We start from the raw sequence: 25,624 nt of genomic DNA on the forward strand, positions 1-25,624 counted from the left end.
GCTCTGGAAGGTGGGCAGGGGTGACGAGATAGATAGAGGGGATCTGGGGAAGAGGGCTCCAGACAGAGGGTGGGGGTGCAGATGAAAAAGGAAGGGCCCAAGGAAGGAGCAGGGCCCTGGGTGGCCACTGTCACAACTGCAGGTCATGTGATCTGGTTAGTGGGTTTGCCCTGGAGCTTGGGACGCAGGTCAGAATTTAGGAGGCATGAGGGTATGGGTCTCTGGCAGCAGAGATGAGTGTCTTTAAGGGAGGAGAGTGAGGATGGTAAAAACCCCCTCAGGACCGATGATGAGCTTCTCTGATGCCCAGACAGATGCTCAGTGCCGGGTGTCCCTGGGACTCACATACCAGCCTCAGAGTCTCAGGGAGACCTGGGCCATGTGAACTTCAGGCCTTGCTTGGTTGGATCAGAGCCAGGATCCAGCCTCCACTTGGTGGCTGTGATCGGGCTGGTATACAATGCCAGCCAGAGGCCAGCCAGCAGGCTCAGCAAATGAAAGTGCTTGCCATGCAAGCCAGAGGAAAGTTCTCGGCATGCATCACAGGAGGAAAGAACCTGCTGACCTCTGACTTCCACGAGTGCCACAGAATGTGCGTGCTTACGCGCGCACATACATTAGACAGCTAGTGCGAGCACAGCAGGTGGTGCTCTGGAGTGGGTCAGACAGTTTGCCACAGGAATGCTATAGTCATAAAATGATGTCATGCATGTTACTACCATAAGGTGGCAGCACTGAAGAGAGGGGGCATGGGGGAGAAAGGGGAGAGGGAGAAGAAGGCCTAGTGCTGAAAGGCAGAAATGTCTGTTGAGCTCTAGAGGATGAAAAGCAATAGGTACAGGGTACAATGATGCTGGTGAGCCTGGTAGAACCTGGTACACACACATGACAAAGGCAGGAGGGTGGCAGGAAGGGACACCAGAGTACATGTTTTTAGGGAAGCCCTTTTACTGTCTGTAACTCACTTGTCCTCCGAATCTCCACAGGCAAGATGCCCTTCGAGGGAGCCAGGCTCAGCATGAGGAGCCGCAGAAATGGTACTTTGGGCAGCACCCGCACCCTGTACTCCAGTGTGTCTCGGAGCATAGACATGTCCTACAGTGACAGTGTAAGTCCATACTGAAGCCACGTGATACAGTTAGGCTTATTTGGTGATCACTCTGCCATCTTTAAAAAGATAATCTCTTGTGTCCTGGGCAGTATTTGTTTTGTGAGTTATTTTTGTAGAACACAGAAGCATGTTCATTGCTATATTGTATTTCAAGCATTTTTTGTTTAAGATAATTATAATTTTAATAAGTCATTAGGAAAATTTAAACACTATGTTCTTTGATCTTTTTTTTCCTGGTAAAAATTTGAGGATTTCATAAGGATACGCTGTATTTGTTGTCTCTATTCCCTCTCTTTCCCCTCTATATTGATGTGTGTGTGCATGTGCATACACGCACGCGCGTGTGTGTGTGTGCATAAGTGTGTGCGAGTGTTTGCCTGTGAAACCTATTAACTCTAACTAGTGTTGCCCTTATTTGCATGGGTCACTCTCTCCTAGCAGCCGCTGACTCCCTGTAGCTCTTCATCTAGGGGTGGGGCTTTATGACGTGTTTCTCCATCCATGTTGGCATGTTGAGTAGTGTGGACTTTGCAGGTCTTGTACAGGCAGCCGTATTGTTTAAAGCTCATGGGAGCAGCATCTGTCCTGTTCAGGGGGACATTATCATTATCCTGCAGCAGACATCCTGGACCTCTGATTCCTACAGTGTTTCCACCCCCTTTTCTATGATGTTCCTCAAGCACCAGGCGTAGGGATACTGTGGATGCTCCATCTGGGCCGGGCCAGCCTGCAGTCACTTATTCTCTGCATTTTGACCATGTTTTTAGTCTTGATTTCACTGCCCTGTGATTGATGCTTTCACTGTCATCCTGCGGGTTTGGGACTTAGTTGTGACACCCATGTCCTGTGCTCTTTTCTCTGGTTGTTTTCTGTGGCCCATCTCTCCTCAACCGGAGCCAACACTGGCACTGCTGATAGGTCATGGCTTCTCACTGGAACCCACTTAGCTGGACACCAGGAGGCCAGTGTGGTCCTCTCTCACCAGCTCTCTATACTGTCAAGCTTGATACACACTTCTATTAGTCAGAACACTGTAGTCTGACATCTGGCTTCCACTGTCTGCCGCACTAAATGTTGGGGTGGATATTAGCTTTAAAAAGAAGGAGAAGGAACAGGAGTGTGTATCGGGGCTCAGGGAGCCAGTCATGCCATCGATTTGATCTAACCAGTGGATTCTGTGCTGTCAGCAAACTCACAGAAGGGAACAGCAAACGCCTGTGCTTTCCTCCAGCTGAGACCTGCATTCCGTGGCTGGAACTAAAGAGGGAAGTGCTCAGGACACAGAACATGAAGAGGTGTCCTCTCTTGGGGGCCACTTCTGACCTTGCACACCTCCGGGACTAAAGGCCTCCTTAGAGCTCATTCATTCTAGTGCTGCCTCATGACAGATTGGACAAAGGCAAGGGGAAACCCCTCCAGAATCCTCAGGCCTTGCTCTCTTTCTCCTTCTTTTCTGACCCCAAGCAACAAAACACCATTGGAAGGCTCTCTACAGAGGACCACTGGCCCCAGTACCAGTGTCATCCTGGAAGTGGGATGAAGGCTGAGACTTTTGGTTCCATGGGTTTCTACTTGCCTCCTGAGCACACTGATATCACTTAGAAAGTCCATCTTCAGAGGAGAATTTTTTTAAACAAGTCGTTTAAAAGAAATCACCTTTCCTCAGGGTCATGCCACAGGTATTGAGTTCTATCCTCCACATTAGGAAGACTCCAAATCACCTAAATGGATAAATATCTTCACGGAGGAAACGGGGCAGCTGAAAATACCAAACACTATCTATGTAGAGAAGCACGGGGACTGTGCTTAGCCTAAATTTTGTTGAGGAATACCCAGAGAAGGCATGTAGCAGTCAAGCTTCCAGCAGCTAACACTGTGACTACCTGGGAGCCACCTCCAGCCTGAGAAGCAGAGTGCTTCAAAGGCCCCATGTGACCTCCTTGTCTTCCACAGCCCTGGAGGATGCCTTCTCTCCTGCCTCAGGCCATAGGCTGCTTCTTGAACTGTGTGTCACCCAGTCTTTGTGCGACTGTTTGTGTTGCTTGGCCTTGTCTCTGTTTGACACAAGTGCAGCAGTGCTGTGCTGTAAAGCACTCTTCTGTGAGTTCTTGACTTTTTGCCTAACTACTGTTTTGGGGATCAGTCCATGTTGATGCATATAGCACCTGTGTGGAACTCCACTGTGGGCTCCTGTTTACCCAGTCTCAAAGGGATGGATACTTGGGTTTCTGGTTTTTGATGTTGGGAGTAAGACTATCCAGTGTTCTTGGATATGTATATGGGATCTAGCTAAAAAGAAAAGAAAAGAAAAGAAATGTCCTTTGAGTTGACAACTAATAGTTGAAGGTAGAAAGTCTCCTTCAACAGGTCTGGGCTTAAGCCAGGAGACTTATGAGGTCACTCATGTTCAAAAGGTGATGAGGAAGGAGGCAAGGGTCCCCAGTGTCTGATACCAGAGGACTTGTCAGTGTGGGGGTTGGGGATGCATGGTAAACTCCACCCAGGAGAGGAATCCCACCCCTTATAGTGCATATCTGGTGCTGGCCATGTTGTAGGGGACAAGAAGTTAGGGTAGGCTTCAGAGCTAGCCTGTCTTGTGAGGCCACCTGTGGGGGAAGTTGTCTGAGCACCCGATGACCTGCGGTTGATTGGGGCTTCCGGGCAAGGGAAGCCCTTAGCAGGCCCACTTGGTCAGGACTAGTCATCTCTGAGGATGGAGCCCCACCTCCATGGTTTGAGAGAGTTCAGGTGGCTCATGGGAAAGTGCTCTTCTCTCCATGGGTCCTCAGAGAGATGGTTTATGAGTAGTAGTCCTGAGGAGTACCAATTTACTCTCTCATTGTTTGTGAATGTGAGGCCCTACGCTTTCCCCTCATCTCCTGTGGCTGTTGACTGTCATTTTAAGTTTTGTTGTCTTGGTGGATGTCAAATGGCCCCTTCTCACAGTTGAGCATTTCATGCATTTATGGCTTTCCTATGGCCTCCTTTTTTCCACATCTTCTCTGTCTCTTGATGTTTTCCCATTGGGCCATCTGCTTTGTTTTTATTGATCGGCAGTCCGTTTGTATTCTGATCACCCTACTTATGATACATGCCTATTGCAAGCTCTCTCATTATGGAGGCTATGAGTATTTTCAAAGTACTGTTTTCAAATGTCTTGTTCTGCTAACATAAGAGATGTCTTTGGTTTATAAGGCTTTGGCTGGTTGTTACAACTACTTCCAAGTTGTGCTTAACCTCCTTGCCCACAGCATTTTGGAAAACATCTTTTTTAAAAGCAGGCAGAAGAGGGATGAAAATATGTGTCAATAGTTTTTCTAGTTCCAAACTATCATCCGGGTAACTGTGAAGGAAACAGTGTGTGTGTGTGTGTGTGTGTGTGTGTATGATGCCATTTATACACAAGACACATCTACACAACTTTTGGAAACATTTTCATTTAGTTGAATATTTAAATTTATGTCTCATTAAAAATAAACTTCGAGTACGCCAAAAGAAGCAAAATGGATGCCATGACAACTTTTGAAGGAGGGCTAGGACATTGCTAGTATTCGTTAATACCAGCAGAGCTGAGAACAAACGAGTAATGTTACTCTGTTTTTCCCCCCACAGGATTTGGTGAACTTTATTCAGGCAAATTTTAAAAAACGAGAATGTGTCTTCTTTACCAGAGACTCCAAGGCCATGTAAGCTACAGCTTTCCTCCACATTTGCTTCCGAGTTTCAGAGTAGGCCATTACCGACTGTTAGTACAGTAAACAGATGTCCATGAGTTTGGTACTGGAGGCGGTTGCATTTTATAAGTCCCTGATGGCGTGTGATTAAGGTGGCTTTGACATGCCTGTAGTTGTTCCTTGGTTTTGTCATTTCCTGTTGTCTTTCAGCTTTGGCAACACAGCAGTTGGTAAAGTCACTTGGAGAGACTGTCACTCCCTTCAGTATTCTCATGAGCCTGGGAGTCCACCCTGTTGCACAACACTGCAGGCAGTGCTACATGCATACTCCTTTGCTATCTGAGTGTCCTTTCTTCCAAGCTGTGGCCCTTGGGACTACCCTTCTCGTTGGTTGTTTCTCTACTCCAAGTCTCCTGTGTGTAGGGGATCAGCAGGCTACAAAAGAGGCCTCACAACCCCAACACACAGAGGGTCTTTCATAACGTTAGTGAGCAGGTGAGAAAATGAATGGATGGCATCCTGTGTGATACAAGACAAGGGACTCAAATGAAGTTGTTTTTTGAACAAAATATCAATTGTTCAATTTTACCAGTGAAGACTCAGGAACCAGATGCTGGGGTGAAAGCCTGCTAACTTAAAGAGGCTGAGAAAGCACCCAGCTGACTTTCCTACTCAGCCAACACCCTAGAAGGAAAACAGCCCTTTCTCCTTCACCATACTTTTCAGCCCATTGTCCTTCCTTTCTGTTTACTTAAGTCCACTCCCAGTTGAATGGTCACTTGTTCCACCTCTTGACCTATCCTTGACTTTATTTAGCGCTTGGATTAAAGGTGTGCGCAAGGGCTGAGCCACACCACAACAAGACACAGGCTTTTCTAGTTCACATGATCAGAATTTACAATGTGATCAAATATCCCTCAACATGAAGTGGCAAGAAATACTGACACTCCTATTTTGTTATTACTTGACAAACTAGATGACACAGGCCAAAGATTACTGCTGAAACCCTGGGCTTGCCACACTTGTGCTAAACCCAGACGGACGTTTGCTCCCATCCCTAGTGGGCGTCTGTTTCTTGAGTGGTCCCTCGGGGAGGAGTCTGGAACTTTTCTCCTGCTTTGAGACATTGTATAACCCAGCACCTACCCACTAACACTCTTAAAGTGGGAATCCCACAGATCTGATCTGGCCTGTTCTGCTGTCACTTCCTGTCCATGTTGAGTCCTATGTAGAAACAGGAAGTATATCGTCTGCAATTGTAGAAACAGGAAGTACACTGTCTACGATTGCAGAAACAGGAAGTACACTGTCTGCAGGTAGCTCTTTGCAATAAAATTTTCTGCATTATAAGTGCTGTCAACATGGCAGTGACAAGTGAGTACTGATCTTTTGAACTGAATTACCAACTGTAATTATTCCTCATTAAGCTACAAAACCAAATAGCCACACATGGTTCGTTGCTACAATAAAGATTAGCACAGCTCTGAGGGATTCGAAACTTTTGTTCTGAGGATGATGACTAGGGTGGCGGTATCGCCCATCCTTTCCAACTCTCCTTTCTTCTATTCTGGCCTCTTCTCCACATGTTAATACTTCAGGTTCTTTTCTAGCAGGCCCCTTTTCCTGTTTCTAAGGAATTCATGCATATTAGTTCTTGGAGAGATACTAGCCTGTAAAGGAGACAGACAGCTCTCTTAGTCAAAAGGTCATTTAAGATGTACCCCTATCCTTAGCAGGGAAGAGGGCTCAGGATTATGTCATCAGTCATAGCCAGGACAAGGTGGGGCATCTGCCACCCTGCCATGAGCTTGGATGGCTGTGGACATGTGCCAAAGGAGAAGTGGATGGCAGAAGCAGTGACAGAGCAGAGCAGCCTTGTCTCTGGAAGTCCCCCGGGACTTAGTAAGAGAGATGGCTGCAGAACTGGCAAAGTCCCAGCAGACTCTTTCTCCTTGGCTAAGCCGAGTGAGTTCCCTGGGGGCTGTGCCAATGGAAGCACAGATCCTGCCAGGGGGTGGTGGTGGTACAGGATCTAGTCTATAGCTTGAGTTTTTATGACTTTAGAAACATATTTAGTGTTTTCACAGATATGTTAACACTGAATTCTGCTGAACTTTCAATGGGAGGGACTAGAACTCCCTACCAGTCTCCCTTGTCTAGCCCAAACTATTATTAACCCAAAGTCTCCCAAGCAGCTAATATCTAGTAAAGAAGGGCAGTTTCTAGGCTCTGGAGAACTTTGGGCCCCTAGAGGGGACAATGTCTCCCCTAGTGAGTAGGACTTGGGGTAAGAAGAGATTATCTGCATCCAGAAGAGCATCACTTGCTGGGCATCTGGCGAGGTTGGCACTAATGCCTGCATGCTCCTGGGCTCCCATGAGTTAGCTCGGACCCATGTGAGAAGCTGAATAAATGGTTGCTAGATTCCTGAGCTCCACCCCTTACCAGCTTCATGGCTTCTTACCCAGCTAATGAGCTCTGTGAGAGCAGGACTCTGTTCTTCACCTTGCTCTGCTCCAAGCACAGGGCAAGCCGTGCTGACAAACAGACGGGAACAAAACACCAAACTAGACAACCAGCCAAGATGAGGGACATAGTCTCGGATTAAAGGGCGAGGGTAGAATTTCATCTGGTGTTGACCAAGGTTAATGGTGCGTTGTTTATCCTAAGATGTGATAAGCCACTTAGGTAGGTGGAAATCTGTTGCTTCCCACCAACATTGTCTGCTCAGGGAGAGCGTATGCCAGTGTGGCTACGCCCAGAGCCAGCATATCGAAGGCACCCAGATCAACCAAAATGAGAAGTGGAACTACAAGAAACATACCAAGGAGTTTCCGACGGATGCCTTTGGTGACATTCAGTTTGAGACTCTGGGGAAGAAAGGCAAGGTAAGCAATTGTCTGCCTGGGTTACTTTGAGTTGTCCAGGGGCGCGGGGTGGGGGAATGGGCAATGACTACCAGCAATCATCGAAACAGTAGACAAGTTGTGAAGTTGTCAAAGACAGTGGCTAGATTGTGCTCAGTTAGAAAGCTCAGCATTTGCGGGTGAGATCATGGCTGGAGCTGTATTCTAGACATGTCGTAGGTCCTGGTGGCATCTGCTGAGCCTAACTGTTGGAGGATGGCAGAGTAATGTTGGGAGTAGTGTCTTTATTTTGGGACAACTTTCCTGGGGATTACTGTAGCTCCAACTACAGTGACATTTCTTCATATCCATGAGTTTTACAAGGGTCTTTCCAGTAGAAACTGTTCTTCCACAAGTGTGTCCGTGCTCTCTGCTTCGATGACAACTCAGTCCACAGGCTTGGCGCTCAGACCTTGACCCCATGTATCCCCAAGCCCTGTCTTGGCAGTCCCTGAGCACACCCAGCTCCACCCACTGTCTGGAGCTTTGCCCCAGGATTGGTCAGTGAGTCTCCCCACAGGCCCTACCCTGTCTCCTCCTTGGCTCACCCAGGAAGAGGACCCCTTAATCATCTCTTCCCTACCCTGCTTCCAATACCTCAAAGGCCTGGTGGAGTTGCAGGTTCTGTATCTGGCTTGTGGAGCCATTCAGGGTCACCTTTCCCTCCCTCACATCTTCCTTCCACTTTCCTGTGAGGCTCTGGCAGCAGCCCTGCCTAGGACACCCTGTCTTGTGCCTCAGGAACAGGCAGACACCCAACATACCAGGGACAGAGCACACAATCCTGGTACTTTTATTCTGCTTCCTACAGTATATCCGCTTGTCCTGTGACACGGACTCTGAAACCCTCTATGAACTGCTGACCCAGCACTGGCACCTCAAAACACCCAACCTGGTCATTTCAGTGACTGGTGGTGCCAAAAACTTCGCTTTGAAGCCACGCATGCGCAAGATCTTCAGCCGGCTGATTTACATTGCACAGTCTAAAGGTATGCAGGCATTGAGGGCATATCCATGGGCAGTTTCTCCAAAACTGCATTGTATCTTGTGCGCAGAGGGCAAAATTTCCCACAGAATCCGGAGGCTCCTAGAACTATATGTGTGTCTATGTGGGGTAGGTACACGTGAGTGCAGGCACCTGCAAAGGCCAGAAGAGGGCACTGGTTCCTCCTGGGTCTGGAGATATAGGCCCTTGTGAACTGCCATTTGGGTACTGGGTATTGGACCAAGGTCCTCAGTAAGAGCAGTACAAATTCATAATGATTGAACCATCTCTTTAGCACCGAGAAATGTAGTTATTATTTTATTATAAATACAATTCTCAGATGTATGGGAAGACACGATACTCTGAGTGACAGATTCACAGAGTAACTATCACTCAGGGTTAAGGTGTTGCCTTTATTAGAAAAAAAAACCTCCCAGTATTTTTATTTAATTGATTACACACATAAAATTTTACTCAGAAGATTCTAGTAAGTCAAAAAGGGTGCTTTAGTTAGATTTACCTTTAGTCTTGGAGATCACTGACTTTTGGAAGCCGAGGCTGCAAAATAGGCTGTGAGCGCTGTCTAGTGACTAGGTAATGGTGGCCTTGACTTCATATTAGCACCTTCTGTCTTTTTACTTTTTCATTTTAAAAACATTCAAGCCTTACAGAAATGTTTCAAGAATAACATGATGGATGCATGTGCATGCTTCTAGATTTACTGATGGCCACTTCCTACATTTGTCTTCCATTGTTTTATGAATATTCACTTTGTTAGGGTTTGGAGCAAAGTGATCTGAGAGTAGACTGCAGACATCATGGCTCTTGGCTCCCAAGTTCACTGGCATGTGTCTCCCTAAGAAGAGGGGTGTCTCCTTACATATATTTCAGTGCAATTTTCCAACCGAGGGCAGTTTACACTTACTGATACTATTGTTTCATAGTCTATTGTGCCCCTTTATTAATGAGCTTTCTAAGTAAGAAATTTATTTTCTATTTGGAATGCAAATTCCCTTAACTTTCATACCTCTCATGGGTTCTTTTTCTTTTTTTTAAGATTTATTTATTTAGGTATAAAAGCACTGCATTGCATGTATGCCTGTATGAAAGAAGAGAGCATCAGATTACATTATAGATGGCGTGAGCTACCATGTGGTTGCTGGGAATTGAACTCAGGACCTTTGGATAAGCAGCTGAGCCATCTCTCTAGCCCCTCTCTGGTTTTCTTACATCGGCATTAGTTCTCAGCTTTTGCCCATCATCACACTTCAATGAGTACACATCAATAGCTCTGTAGATTGTATCTCATCTTAGGTTTGATTCATGTTTTTCCCAGGAATGAGCTCAGGTTATCTGAACTTGGAACTTGTTTTGCAAAGATGCACTGGCTGACAGAACTGAGGAAACACACTTTATCTTAGATTTGAATTTTCCTGTGTATGTCCAGGGTTGGTTTAGGCCCTGCCATTGGGGCCAACAAGATGGCTCAGTGTGTACAGGTGCTTGCCGTCAAGCCTGAAAAATCTGAGTTTAATACCTGGAATCCACATGAACTGCACATGTGCTGTAGCAGGGGTGCTCATGTCACACACACACACACACACACACACACACACACACACACACACACAGTGTGAACAGAATGGAAGCCCTTGGCCTGAGAGACAGCTCATTTGTATCTAGGTTAGTAAGATAGACTCCACTAATTTAGCCAGAGCAAAGAGCAGCACACTCACTCAGAGTCCTCGTAGCTGGTCATGTCCAGGCAGCTTATTTTAAGTTGGAACACTGAGAACTGGCCTAAAGAACTGGGTATGAACATTCTAAGGACCACAGTGCATCTACAAATTGTCAGGTCTTTGAAGTGGGAAGCGACGAATGAATGATCTAGCTCTTCACTGTCTTTGGACATCAGTAAAATTAGGCAATGGAGACACATGGCAACTTTCTAACAACTAGAGCAGAGGGCTGCCCCAGGGCTCTGGAGATTTCCACCTCTAGTGAAAGTGAAAACAGTGATTTCTCTCAGGGTGGGGACTTTCCTAGGGGTGGATAATGTCTTAGACGTGGGGACTGCCCTAAGGATGGAGACTGCCTTTAGAATGGGGACTGCCCGTGGGACAAGCGCTGGGTACTGAACCCGTGCTCCGGCGTGTGCTAGTTGAACATGCTGTGTCTCAGCTACAGCTCAAACCTGCAGGTATTTTGTTTCATTTATTTTGCATTAAAACTCTGCAAAATGCGTGGCATTGAGAAGATCATCAAACTTAAACCTTGAATAGAAATATGAACAGTCTCCACAGTTGAGTGGAGAGTGGGGTATGACTTTCTCATGTACTCTGGTGCCTTGCATTTGACCATGTCCCCTGGAGGGGGAGGCCTGGTGGCACTCAGAGGAAGGACATCAGGTTACCAAGAAGAGACTTGATACCCTATGAGCATATACAGGGGGAGGTAATCCCCCTCAGGAACAGTCATAGGGGAGGGGAGTAATGGGAAAATGGGAGGGAAGGAAGAATGGGGAGGATACAAGGGATGGGATAACCATTGAGATGTAACAAGAATAAATTAATAAAAAAATTTTTTTAAAAAGCAAGTTATGTAAAACAAAGCAAAGTTGCTGGGACTAGGAAGGCCTGCTCTGTTCTGACCAGTGTGAGGGCTAGAGAGGGACAGAGAGAGGGGCACACTGCTGTTTGTGGATGCACTGCTCTGCTCTCATACAGGCTCAGGCCAGACATTCAATGTTTGTGAAAGCATTCTACTGGAAACTCACGCGTCCGTCTTCTATGGAGGTTGAGAATGCAGAATTAGAATGCAGCCAAGAACCCGTGTTTTTTAGTAAGCACTTCTCAGAAGCCCTTGCTAATCTGGACTCTTCTTCTGGCTCTCAGTATAGCATCCTGGAGCTCATGGTGGGAAGGTTTCCTTAGGGTTCTAGAAACACGGGACAAAAACCTTACTCAGTATTAGCTGAAGTTCTGTCTCTCCTCCCTCCTCCGCAGGTGCTTGGATTCTTACCGGAGGCACTCATTATGGTCTGATGAAGTACATAGGTGAGGTGGTGAGAGATAACACCATCAGCAGGAATTCAGAAGAGAACATCGTGGCCATCGGCATAGCGGCATGGGGCATGGTCTCCAACAGGGACACCCTCATCAGGAATTGCAATGACGAGGTATGGGTGGGCCAGGGAGGTCTGCAAGGTCATGTGGGAGAAAGACCAGGGCAATGGCTATCACACTGGTTCTCGACCTCCCTAAAAGCTGTGAGCGTTTAATACAGCTCCTCATGTTGTGGTCACCCCCAACTATAAATTTGTTTTTGTTGCTACTTCATAACTGTAATGTTGCTACTGTTATGAATTGTAATGTAAACATCTGATATGCAGGATATCTTATATGTGACCCTAGTGAAAGGGTTGTTTGATCCCCAAAGGAGTTGTGACCCACGAGTTGAGAACCACTGGGCTATGGCCCGAGTGCTGGGGCTCTGCGATGGAACCAGATCACAGGGAAGTCTGCCTTATGAGAATAGCTTTTTACCTTGGCAATTAAAAAACAAGAGAGGTGGGGGATAGTTAAGGGACTCCAAGCGTGAAGTGACAAAGGAGGCATTTTGCCGTTAAAGCCTCTCCTTGGATAGCTCATGTTAGATTTGGGCCGATTGTTTTTATAACCATGATCCACAAAAGAGGTCATCTGTGGGCACCGTCCTGCATTGCTGTGCCAGATTCTTGGGAATTCAAATCCATTATTGTCCTCCCTCCTTAACCCAGGGTGGAGAAGGCTGTGAGACCCACACCACCAAATGTTTCTTGAGAATTGATCTAGAGAAGTAGCAGGCTTCCCTCAAATCATGTATGGAATGTTCTAGGACATATGATGTCTCCTGTCATATGTGTCAAGCGTGATGTTTTGGGAACAGCGTGAAACTTCCCAAGTCCTACTCAGAAGATTTCGGCTAGATGTTCAGAAATCTAAATTTAACGCACACCTTCTCCCATCTGTGGCTCACTAGACATTTAGATGGTAAATGTTAAGAGGGCCATGGTTTTAAGAAATATGTTTCACTTTCTTGTCTCCGTCATCACTCTTGAGACTTATAAGGGACATAGGAACCTAGGAATCAAAGCTGTGTTCTTTCCAGAGAACTGTTTAGAAACATGTCAGGAGTATAAGTCCCAACAATTACATTAATAAATTCATCCCTTAGGGCAAATATTCTCATGAAAACATTTCTGAAATAACCAAGGATTAACATGAACCTAAATATCCAGCAATACTTGTGACTAGGTATTTATTATCAATATTATAATCTAATAATATTTATTAGTAAAGAGGGAAGTCCAGGCAGATTACTAAACAAAATCAAGAATAACCACGAAGGTAGGAAAATACTACTTCTGAAGATGTTTTGACAGCATGGAGATGCTTATAATTGTAAGTGTTAAATTATGAAACCCATACACACATATGCCTAGAAAATAACTAAACGCACATCAAACCTTGATGACAACAACTAACAGCTCTTAGAATTAGGTACAATTTATATTTTCATCTTGCATCCTACAGTCTTCATTCTGTAGTTTTTGGAGGCTTAAATTATACTACTAGTTTTTACCCCTTTTATGCTTTCGGTGGCCATGTGGTTTCACAGCAAACTCTTAGGATATTGTGGCTGGCTTTCTGGTTTCTCTAGTGTTTCTCTGGGTGACAGTGCTTGGCTTTCTGTATGAAACAAACTGTTCATAATAATTTTGTTGGCCACATCTTCTGATATGGCCTAATTGAGCTCACCGTAGCACTCACTCCTATTAGATGGGCAGAACAGAGCTCAGTCAAACTGAAATGAGGCCACTGTCTGAAATACTTATGCTATACTGAACTTTAGATTCATTTCTGAGAATTTTGTTTTCCATAGTCTGTTTCTTTTTTTCTAATTCTTTAATCAGTATTTTATTTTTTTGAGTCATGAAAGCATATACACATATGACAAAGATAGTATTTTTGGTGTTCGGTCTCTCCTAGGCTGTTTGTTGCCATACGTTCCCTAACTTTAGTAGGACCATAACAATGGCACCCTCTATCTCAAAGACAAGTGTCCCTGTGCCTTTCAGGGATGTTTTTCAGCTCAATACATCATGGATGACTTCAAGAGAGACCCCCTGTACATCCTGGACAACAATCACACCCACCTGCTGCTTGTGGACAATGGGTGTCACGGACATCCCACAGTGGAAGCCAAGCTCCGGAACCAGCTGGAAAAATACATCTCTGAGCGTACCAGTGAAGGTCAGCAGTTAGGACCCAGAGGCCAGCCATGAGCTGTTGTGGTGTCATCTGGTGCTGCATGGCTAGCCCTATCACTTCGGTGTCTTCCTTGCTAAGGAGGAGCTAATATTTCTCTTCATTTTTCAGCATCCCAGGAGCGCCTCTGCTGGGGAGTCACTGACATGTGCCCTTTGGCATACTGAAGGCATGACAGATAGATAACTTCTTACATTCTGGTTTAGGAAGCCCAATGGCTTTTCTTCTATTGACATCTGGAACAAGTGAAGCCCTTAGTGGAAAACTATGTATTTAAGACGCAATGCAGTTAGGTAGGGTTAGGTAGCAAGCCAACGTACCAGTGTCACAACTGGAAGGCTATTCCATGCTTTAAGTTTAGCTCCTTCTATGGACTACCAGCTTATACTCACCTAAAACATTGGTTTTTCAGAAACTGAGTCCAAGATGTTGTGTGATAAGCCACAGGTGTCTTCCCTTCCTGTGGGCAGCATGCTGAGGGGTGTCCTGCTTTGTGATTCAGTGACAGGCTGACTCACAGGATATTCCCAATTGTTTTTCCTTCAACTAAGATGTAGATCAGGAAGCTATTTATAGATGCACTAAGCTCCATTGAGAGAATGCCTCATTATGCAAATTTGTCACCCACTTAAGAAAGCACAGGATTATACAAATGAGGGAGAGAGTGAAAGCAAGCTTCAACTCAGCCTAATCAAATCCACAAATGCTAGTGAAGCGCCCATTTGAGCATTTTAAGAAGCAGTTACAAATGGGATTCTTACCCATGTCACACTTCAATGGTCCTTCCTTGTGATCTGTCAGTTCAAGATTAAGGTCAAGTCCAAGCAGTTATTACCCATGCCATGAGCTCTCATAGCAGTCGCTCCTCCCACCGTTGGCCACACCCAGTCCTAAAGATGGAGTCAAAACAGCTTTGTTCTTTGTCTTACAGATTCCAACTATGGTGGTAAGATCCCCATTGTGTGCTTTGCCCAAGGAGGTGGAAAAGAGACTTTGAAAGTGAGTTCTGGCTTGGTTTTTCAGAAGGCTTGCCTATAAGATTACATAATAAATGCATTTGCTCCAAGGCTTTTGGGTTTATCTGATCTTTTAAAACTAAAATTGCAGCTAGTGTATAAAATGGGTCTCATTTTGACCGTATTATACATGGACATCCTGTACTTTGCTCATATTCAGTCCACTGGTCTCTTTCCCCACTTCTTCTTTAGTCTCTACCCCCACGCAGTTCCTTCTCCCTTCATGGCTGACTAACACCCTAGTGTGTATATATCCAACACCTTATCCATCCATCTACTGTGCAGTTAGTGTGATCATATCTTAGTATTGTGAGCAGTACCATGGTGAACACGGGAGTGCCAGTGTCTCCAGTGTCTGCTGACTTGGATTCCACAGACTGTATACTGGAGTGGTATGCTGGGTCATGTGGTTTTCCTGTTTTTATTTTGAGGAACTTCTATATTTATTCCCATAATGACTGCACTAATTTACATTCCAATCAGAAGTATATAATGGTTATTTTTCCTTGGCACCTTTGCCAGCGTTTTGTTGCTTCATTTCTTGATGGTAGTCAATCTGACAGTGGTGAGATGGCCAAGGATGTAAAACGCGTGTGCGTGCACGTGTGCACGCGCGCGCGCACACACACACACACACACACACACACACACACACACACACACACATCCATTTGTATTTCTTCTTTTGAGGACCATCTGTTGAATTTAGTTGCTCATTTGCTGGCTCTATAATTTAGAGTTTTGGTTTATTTAATACAAGCTAAGTTTGGTTAAACTTTTCAAGTTTATAGGTTCTAGATATTAATTTAATACCGTGCCAGCTATATAGCTGGCAAAGCCTTCTCTCCCATTCTATGAGCTGTCTCTTCACTCTGTTAACTGTTTTCTTTGCTATGGAGAAGATTTTAATTTCACACAATTCCATTTCTCAGTTCTTGCTACTGTTTCCCGACCCATTGGATCTTTCCCAGAAGGCACTTGCAGATATCTATGTCTTGAGCCATTCCGCTGTGTTCTTCTGCCTCAGTTCAAAGTTTCAGGTAGTGTAGTGAGGTCTTCAATCCAGTTCTCTCTGATTTTGGTACAGGATGAGAGATAGACGTATCTCTCTAATTTCTTCTTCAACTTTAAAATAACTTTTCTGAGTATGCTAATCTTTTTGGCAATTTTTAAAAATAAACTTCCAGGGCATGAAGTATGTCATTCTTTGCTTTCTTGATTTGGGGTTTATGGTGAGTTGTCTGATTTTGCCAATGGGATCCCTTCTGGAGTTGGTGTCTTTCTCTGCAATTTTAGACATTGCTTCTTTGTGGTCTTGGCATTTAAGCTGTATTATGTTCTGGAGAGACTTTTTCCTGGCCATATGTATTTAAGTTTTAAGACACGTCTTGTGTTTGGAGGTTCCTTCTAGTCCTTAGTCAGATTTTTTGTTATAATTTCCCTGGATAGCTTTTCTGTGTTTTAAGTTTTAATTACAGTTCCTTCTTTTTCCCGACAGCGTCACAGATTTGTGATGCCCCAAATTCTTGAATGCTATGTTCATGAACTTTCTTGACTTTGCCTTCTATACAGCCTAAGCTCTTTGCTGAAGCAAGTAGGAATGTTTTCCCGCCATGTGCTGGTCCTTTGCTAGACACAGGTTGCTCCTCAGCTGAGAAGCTTAGGGAGGTGCATTCAGACTGGCATGGACAACTTCCGGGGATCCTGGACTCCATGTGCAGGACCCTCACACCTGAGTGATTCTGCCAACACAGGGCTCCTGCATGGTTCTGCACCTGCGGCACTGAGTATCTGCTCAAGGACTCCACCTTCCCACCCATACTCTGATGTTGCTTTGCTGTTGTACCTGCCTGAATTCAGGCCCCTGGACTCTTTAGAAATGAGCATCAGTGTGACTTCACTGTAGTGAGTGTTGGATACATCGCCCTCCAGAGCTGTTGCTGTCGATATAGGAATAAGATCTTATAAGAAAATCATGTTTAACTCTTATCTTGATTATTTCTATGTCCAACTCCCCTCTCCTGGCTTCAGGTTAAAATCGGGGTAAGAGTAAGCAGACGTGCACACGGTCACCTTCCCTGCCCCAGTGACCAGAACACTTCAGCAGAGTTCTAAGTCATTGATGACAAAATTACTTGGAATCATAGATGAACACTCACTGTCTGTTCTTTTATGGAGCGATGACCTTTCATTTATTTATTTAGGATCACTGTATGTGTGTGTGTGGGGGGGGGAAGCCACTCAGGAGTTTTTCAAAGAAAAATGTTTTAAAAGAAAATTTCAGGGAGCAATTAAAATTGACCTTTTTTTTTTTTCCAATGTGAACCGATCACCAGACAAATGCTGAAAGGGCAGTCATATAAAGAGGAGGTGGAGAGCGGGGTGTGAAATCGATGTCCCACTTAGGGCCTCTGAGCACTCTAGTCTCCCGTTCTCTGCACTCTGTGCTGTTGCAGGTCTCTATGTTAATCTACTGTAAAAAGAAGCTTCTCCAATAATGGTGGACAGATGCACTAATCTATGGTTGTAGCGATAAGTCAGTTTAATGCTACACCCATTCATCAGAGTGAATGTTATAGGTTCTCATAACAGGCTCCTGAGCCCATTAACAATTCTGGATGTGGGTTTTATCTTGTGAACTGGGCCCCAAAGCCAATCAGAAGTGATTAGTTACTCCCATGATATCCATGCCTCTATTGTACCTATGGGAGTGTCTTGCCAGGCCAGTTGCTATTGTAGCTCACAGAAGCCACATCTGGGTAAGACTGATGATGTCTCTTCTACTCTGGTAGTGTGCATAGCACTTCCCTGCACTATGAATGCTAGTCAGTAGAGATGAAGCTTCTAGGGTAGTATTTAGCTTGATTTCTCCATGTTTTATGACTCTACCCCTGTGGTATATTCTAGGACCTTTGTTGCTCCTTTGTTGGTTGGATAGAGAAACAGGGAATGACTTGGGAGGAGCTGGTAGAAGGGAGTGACCATAATCAAAATGCATCATATGACATTACCGAAGAACTAAAATAAATGAGAAAAAAATAAAGAGGAGGCAGAGAGTGGTGGCAGAGAAGAGAGGCGGAGAGAAATGAGTTGGGAGATAGCTGCATGACTTCTCTTTCTCTGAAACTTAAAACTTGGACAAAGAGATTTCTTGTCTGAGGAGAGGAAGATGAGGGAGCTGGTGCAACATAAAGGAGGATGTCTCCACAGCGTTATCTACAAAGATCTGCCCAGCTTGTATCCATCCCTCAGAAGTGGGGTGAGGAGATCAGAAGACTAACATGGAACTAATACTTGGCCCCACACATTTTAGCTGCCACCTAGAACTGGCCCTTATATTCATCTTGAGGATAGATTCTGAGCCATGTGGACAGACTCCCAGCCTGTTCCTTCAGACCCATTGGAGCTCCATGCTGTAGGCCTGAGGGCTGTGTCTTCTCTATAGGAAACAGTCGGTCTGGCAAGAAGGGGACTTGCAGGTTTTTCTGTGCCCACGTGTAGATTAATCCCTTGATCTTGAGGTCAAGTGATGAAAAGTCTGAGTCCTCTCTTCCAACTTCTGAAGTTCTTGAAAAACAAACCATTGGTGTGAGAAGTGCTTATCTAGAAAGTAAGTCTATTTTAGTCTATTTTACTTTCTTGCAACAAGTGAAATGGGGAACGGAGAAGTCAATCCATAAAACACATGGCTAACTGCTTTTAAAGTACTTTCAGGGCATCAAAAACTTCTTTTAGTTATCAAATACAGTTGTGTTGAATCAAGTTTTCACAGTTGTCACATAAGTACCACACCAGTATTTGGAATGGTCAATTTTGTATGTAAGGATATTTTTAAAGCACCTCTTTATGGAAGACAAACTATGACAGGTGTCCTTCTTATGGAACTCATCATTTTCTCAGTCTGTCAAATGACTGGCTCACTTTTCCCATTCATAAAGCCATTGCAGTTGGTTTGATTTTTATTGTAAATAAAAGCTTCAAATGGAAAAGCGGTAAGACTTATCACAGCATCTTGTTCAGCCCCTTGATTTAGAACCTTGGCTTGAGCTGGATTGTCTTGATGATGGTGGTCCCCTCTATCTGTCTGACTTTTAATTCCTCTCCTAGGCCATCAACACCTCCATCAAGAGTAAGATCCCCTGTGTGGTGGTGGAAGGCTCTGGCCAGATTGCTGATGTGATTGCCAGCCTGGTGGAGGTGGAGGATGTTTTGACCTCTTCCATGGTCAAAGAGAAGCTAGTGCGATTTTTACCACGCACTGTGTCCCGGCTACCTGAAGAGGAGGTTGAGAGCTGGATCAAATGGGTGAGTTTGGGAAAAGATGCCAGAGGCTGTGTATGGAAAAGGCAGGCTCCTGAGATGGACTGTGTCTTATGTTCTTGACTCTACTAGCAATGCCGAGTGTTTGTTTTCTCCTTCATGAATTTAAGGCTGTTCTCTGGTCCATAGTAGGCGTCTTTCTGGAAAATGAAATTTGGATTAAGTTGAGTGACTCTCCAATTATCTGTTTTTAAGAGATATGACACAGGGTTTCAGTTCAAACCCTTTGCAAAGCTTGTCTTTCTCCTGTGCCACAATGCCAACACACATTTCCGTGTTTGGTATTTGTCACAGATAGGGAGGATGACCCTGGCAGTGATAACTATCTAGAGTCTACATCTACTTAAGTCATCACTGTGGAAGAACTGCCATCTACCTCCTGGCCTATGGTAGCTTTGGAATCTCTCATCTTTCCTAATGGATTTCAGAACAAAGTCTGCATAGAGGAACACTTAAGCTTCTGGCTGATAGTCTTATGAAAACATCTGGGCATGTTACTGTTGTACATTCCTCCCTTTCTTTATTTCATGGCTGCTGTTCACTTGCTGACTCATTGTCCTGGCTTCTCAGCACATGAGAGAGCTTCCATTTATGTTAGCAGGTTCATCCCCAGGCTCGGAAATGCCCATATGTGTTTGGATATATCTAGGAGCATATGCTGCCACTTAAATTTTTCCCCTTGTAGGAATAACAGGCTTATAGCACAAGGGTTATTTTCATCATAAACTCAATTAAAGGTTGGGTTTAGTTTAAAGGGTAATAATAACAACAAGATTTTTAAAAACTAGATTATAGTTCCACTAGTATTTGTAGAGGCCCTCAAGATATTAAATGTAGCCGAACATGAAATTCCCCATTCACCAAACATAAAAGATCTTTGTTTTTTCTTACTTAATATTACTTATTTCAAGCTTGGCCAGGCCAAATACTGACTGAAAGATGACTCAAGTTAACCCAGCATTCTGTGTTGTCAGGCACTCTTTATTAATTCCCACAGACCTAGTCTTAATGTACTCCTTTAATTATACAAGAGGATGGCTAGCTCATAAGCCTGTTGGAATGGTGGAATCCTAAGTAGTCAAAAAAGCAAGTCTTTCTAGATGAAGGCAGTGTCTAAAATTTGGAACCTAGAAATATGGTTGAATTTTATCCCCATAGCCAAGAGACTGCACCTGTGCTGGGTCAGGCCTTGCCTTATGATGGCATGTGATCTCCTTACTGAGATATTGCCTTTTTTTTTTTTTTTTTAAAGATATTCACACCAAAAGGTAACTCTGGTGGTTTTGTAGGAAAGCTCTTGTTTTGCTTTGTTTTGTCATGTCCAAGTCTAGCACAAGAACAAGGTAAATGGAGATGAAGATGGACATTTATGGAAGGTGAAGGCGGAATTGAACAAAGAGGTTGAGAGGCATCCAGCCATGGGTGTCCTTCCTTGTGTTGAGTCCCAGAGTGCACTGGGTGAACCCACATATCACAGTCAGTATGTGACGAACCCTGGCCTCCTTCCCAGAGCATCACATTGTGCAGGCCACAGGTACCAGTGAAGATAGCCATCAAAGATCCGGTTAGAGAAGGTCAAACTCATGTCCACCTGGGTAGCAAAGTGGTAGACAGTGGCCAGAAAACTCATTCCTTGATTTTATTTCCACATGAAAATATATAGGTAAGGGGAAAGGTGCTTACTCTATGAAGTGGCGATATATGTTGGACTCTCTAAACATCACATACCTGTATAAGTTTAGTTACTTCTAACAGGTGCACGGACCAATCTTAGTCGTAGGTGTCATATCCTGGCTACCTCTCTCCATGTCCTGTGATGGTTAGACATAATTCAGTGGTCAGTGCCAGGGTACCCAGAGAAGAAGGAATAGAGAACTATTAGTTTGCATGCCTAACATGGACATGGGTCCATTCCAACGACTTCCTAAGCCTTCTACAAGTTGGCACCTGGAGTCTGGTTCATGATATATCCAAAACCAAAACAATCCTAATGGTCCCCCCATTCTGTAAGAGGGATTTTTATTTCTACTTCAAGAAAACTATTATAGGCAATTCATTTTAAGCTAAATGTCAGGGTAATTTTGCTGCCTTTGATTATATTATCATTTCTGTTATTCATATCTGATTCATATCACATCTAATTAAATATATTCATTTCTAATCATGTCAACCAGAAGACATACATAAAAATGAAAATTACTCTGGCATTTTTACTATGCAATCATATGGGGCTGTGAGATTGGTACAGATTCCCAAAAGACCAAATGTGAGAGTAGGATTATTAACTAATAAATATGTAAATTAGTGAAATATATAAGCAACCTTCCAACATTGACCTTCCTTGAGTGACTTTGCTGGTCATGTGGATAGATGGCTGACCCCCAAAGATGAATTTATGCTTACCTCATATCTCCAAGAAATCCTTATCCTTCTGGCCTTGGCAGCTCACCTTCTTCCCTAAAAGCTCCCTCATAGTGATTCCACACAATTACCAAGCCCATCAAGATCTTGATTTTCCATAGTAGCTAAATATGAGCCACGCTAGATACCATTCATTCGAACAAACATCTAAAGCTATTTCATGTTCTGCTCCTTTGGTTGGTATTTATTATGGGCACACCTTGTGCTAGATTTGGTTTGGTCACATCAAGAATTGTGTCTATGGCCTCACACAGGGAGCATAAGTTAAAAAAAAAAGCTCATGTGACATTATTATGAAAATCACTCTATTATTTCAAACTGAAATGAGTGTGCATTTGATACCTTTTTCATTACTGTGAACAAATGCCTGACAAGGAACAAGTTAAAGGAGGAAGGTTTTATTTTAGCTTATACTTCTAGGGGCTACAGCCATAATGCCAGGAAAACCATGCTGGCAAGAGCATCAGATAGCTGGTTACGTTGCCTCTGTAGTCAAAAGCAGAGAGAGAAAGAGATGGGGGAGGGGAAATGCTGGGGCTCAGTTCATTTTCTCCTTCTTATTCAGCCATGGGCCCCAGCTCATCAAAAGGTACCCACCCACATTTAGATTTAGAGCTAAATCTAAAGAGTTCCTTATAGGCATGCCTGCAGGTTTGTTTCCTAGGAGGCTCTAGATTCTGTCAAGTGGACAACCAAATTTAACCATCACGGCGTATTCTGAAGAAATATAGCATAGATAGAGAAAGGTGTGTTGTGGTGTGGGGCTTTGTGGAAGTCTCTCAGATAAAGTGATGTGGGAACCAGAATCTGAGGGATGGAGAGTGGCTGGTGTGAGGGTGAACATCATGATGGCGGGAACAGCATGCACAAAGGTCCAGAGCTGAGAAGCTAATATATCTGAAGAACTGAGTGAGGGCAGAGCAGATACATTTGTGAGTGGGAGAGCTTACGATGGACCAGAGCAGGCAGTTATCTGAGCACCATTTTCAAGTTTGAGTCTTGATGAACTGTCATGAGATATCATTGAAAGTCCGGAAGCAGGGAGAAACTGAGGTCTGGTTTGCGTTCAGGAATTCTTGTACTGGTTGCAGTCAGGCACAGGATGAGAGGAGATACAGTGTGGGAAGCAATATAGTTAGAGGGTCCACAAACCTCCTCTAGATCTGTCACTGTGCTCTGTATTCATGTTTCTTTTCTTTTTTCCCCCATTTCATTGCAAAATCAAAGATGTCCTCCTTGCATGGAGCTGCCCACTTCAAGTGTGCTCCATTACCCTGAGCCCTAGATTTGACTCCTTACCTATCATTTCTTCCTGGATTCCATTCCATTGGTTTTAACAAAGGCTTCAATCTGCTGTGCTCATCTCTCCCTTTCCCTCAAAATCCTCATAGTTTGTGTTTTGCTGATGCTTTGATCTATCTTCCCTGTCTGGTTGTGCATTTTCTGAACCCAAGTCTTCGTCATCACCCTTCCCAAGGAACAGGGGCCTTAAAAGTTCATCTCCAAATAGCTGTCAGAAGAACTTTCTCAGTCCATATCTTGTTATCTTCCAACAGCAAGGCCGTGAGACTCCTGGCTCTTGCCCAGTATAGACCCAGAAGGTCCAGGTCTAAATTTTGCTAATGAAATCACCACTATCTAAAACTGAAGCTAACCAAAGCAAGCCTGCTTCTTCCATTGAAGGAGAAGCTCTTCATGGAGCCACCGTCCTTGCCAGTACCTGGAGCCTTGCAATTAGATGCTTTTTCAAAGAATCTGTTTCAAAATTAAACACTACAAAAAATTCACAGAGGATAATATATTTGTTTCCCATAAAGGATAATATAAGATCTCTGTAGCACCAAGTCCTATAGCACAGTGATTCCACACAACTACTCTGAGCCCATAAAGATCCTAACTTTCCACAGTATCTGAATATGAGCCATGCTAGGTACCATTCATTCAAACATCTAAAGATATTTCATCTCTTGTTCATTTGGCTTCTTCTTGTTTGCCTTTGAACTATTCCTTCTTCCTTTCTCAAGCTTTATGACCAGCCACACTTAGGTTTACATTGGCTTTTATTGCCTGTTCTTCATTCATTTACTTACCAGACAATTGGTGTCTTTAGTATTTCGTGTTTTCATACATGGGCGGGGGGGGGGTTGTAGGTTTAGCTGATGTAGATGGGGAAGGAGATCTGTAATTCTCAATATGTGGTTATTAAAGACAAAGATGGAATAATCACAGGTGGGGAGACTCATATAAAACCTCATCTTCTCCCCAGGAAGCTATAAGTAGTAAATTGTTGTTGAGGAAAGAGAAGTCATATCCTCAGCAGTGTAAAGTTACCTTGGCTCAAGTGAATAATCCTGTATCCATGCCCATGTAGGCAACCCTAATTAAATACTGAGGGGCAGAGAGAGAGAGAGAGAGAGAGAGAGAGAGAGAGAGAGAGAGAGAGAGAGAGAGAGAGAGAACTCACAGTAGTAGAAGGAAAACCTGTTGGGAAGAAGAAAGGGTTTAGAGGGAGGTGAATGGAATAAGAGATGATAAGAATGTATGTTAGGATCAAAGACATTATATATGTATCTACCTATGAAATTGTGAAAGAATAGATATGTTTGCAAAGGTTTATGTTAGTTGTACCCAAGATCAATTGGTTGACAACATTCTTCCTGACGTATTACCAGCTCAAAGAAATTCTTGAGAGTTCCCACCTACTCACAGTTATTAAGATGGAAGAGGCTGGAGATGAGATTGTGAGCAACGCCATTTCCTATGCACTGTACAAAGGTGAGTGGCATCGGCTCCCTGCATAAGGTAAATTTCCTTGGATGGACGTATCTCACAGAATAAGAAGTCTTATGTCACTAAAATGTCGATCAAGTGTAACCAACGCTCTCTGCAAACAACTGTTTCTCATAGTGGTTTAAAGTACGTTTGGAGTATTAGACGCCTTTAAAAATGTTGTAAAGACTTTGTGCTTCCAAGAGCGTGTGCACACAGGCTTCACATGCACGCATGTCCGTGTGCTACACACACCACAAATAACTTGGAATTCAACTTCAGGGACTCACACATCCGAAGCTTCCTAGTCTAGCTTCCTAGACTGACCTCTAGGAAGTCTTTGCTGTCTTAGAATTCTATCCAAGTGAACTGGGGATGATGGCATATGCCCTTACTTCTAGCACTCAGGAAGCAGAGGCAAGTGGATCTCCATGAGTTCAAAACCAGGCTGGCCTACAGAGTGAGTTTCAAGGAAACCAGAGCTGCACAGTGAATTCCTGTCTCAAATAAAATATTCCACTGAAGTGCAATTACCCTTAGCAAAGCCTTGTCTTTTAGATGGAAACACCCGGCCAACAAATGCAAAATATATAGAGAAGAGCTGGGACCACATGGAGTGTAATGTAACCATTAGGTATTTATTAGAACATTCCTGTGCTTGTCAGAAGTTGTCAATTGCTATTTATTACAATAGAATTAGGTCATATGGACACATAGATATAGAAAATACTGGCTGTGGAAATAGCCATGTGTGCTGTATTAGTTACTTCTCTTATTTCCATGGCCACGTATCTGACAAAAGCAATGTAAGGGAGGAGGATTCATTTTGAATTATGATTTTAAAGGATGTAATGTATCATGGAGGTGACAGACAGCTCCACTGAGTTGGAGCATATGCTTAACACTCCTCACCTCCTCCTATCTGGATGGACTAGGAAGGAGAGATAGAGATAGTAGAGGTGGAGAGATAGATAGATAGATAGATAGATAGATAGATAGACAGACAGACAGACAGATAAGAAGAGAGAGTAGGGAGAGAAGGGGAAGGGAAGAAATTGGGTCTCTAAGACCTGCTTCCTGTGACCCTCTTCCTCAGCTAAGCCATGCCTCCTG

The 25,624-nt window shown here is 44.0% G+C and overlaps 1 protein-coding gene across 1 annotated transcript in view; it reads left to right on the forward strand.

Annotated features, from left to right (window-relative positions):
- Positions 1–25,624, forward strand: part of Trpm8 (transient receptor potential cation channel subfamily M member 8) — a 104,341-nt gene that overhangs the window by 39,736 nt on the left and 38,981 nt on the right. The window contains exons 2-10 of the mRNA XM_051154292.1: positions 987–1,108; positions 4,724–4,797; positions 7,517–7,673; positions 8,503–8,680; positions 11,682–11,854; positions 13,796–13,970; positions 14,917–14,984; positions 19,109–19,306; positions 24,415–24,517. Coding sequence (XP_051010249.1) covers positions 992–1,108; positions 4,724–4,797; positions 7,517–7,673; positions 8,503–8,680; positions 11,682–11,854; positions 13,796–13,970; positions 14,917–14,984; positions 19,109–19,306; positions 24,415–24,517 — 1,243 coding nt within the window. The 5' untranslated portion in view covers positions 987–991. The remainder of the gene's footprint in view (positions 1–986; positions 1,109–4,723; positions 4,798–7,516; positions 7,674–8,502; positions 8,681–11,681; positions 11,855–13,795; positions 13,971–14,916; positions 14,985–19,108; positions 19,307–24,414; positions 24,518–25,624) is intronic.

Source organism: Acomys russatus, chromosome 12 (assembly GCF_903995435.1).
Source record: "Acomys russatus chromosome 12, mAcoRus1.1, whole genome shotgun sequence".
Taxonomy (NCBI): domain Eukaryota; kingdom Metazoa; phylum Chordata; class Mammalia; order Rodentia; family Muridae; genus Acomys; species Acomys russatus.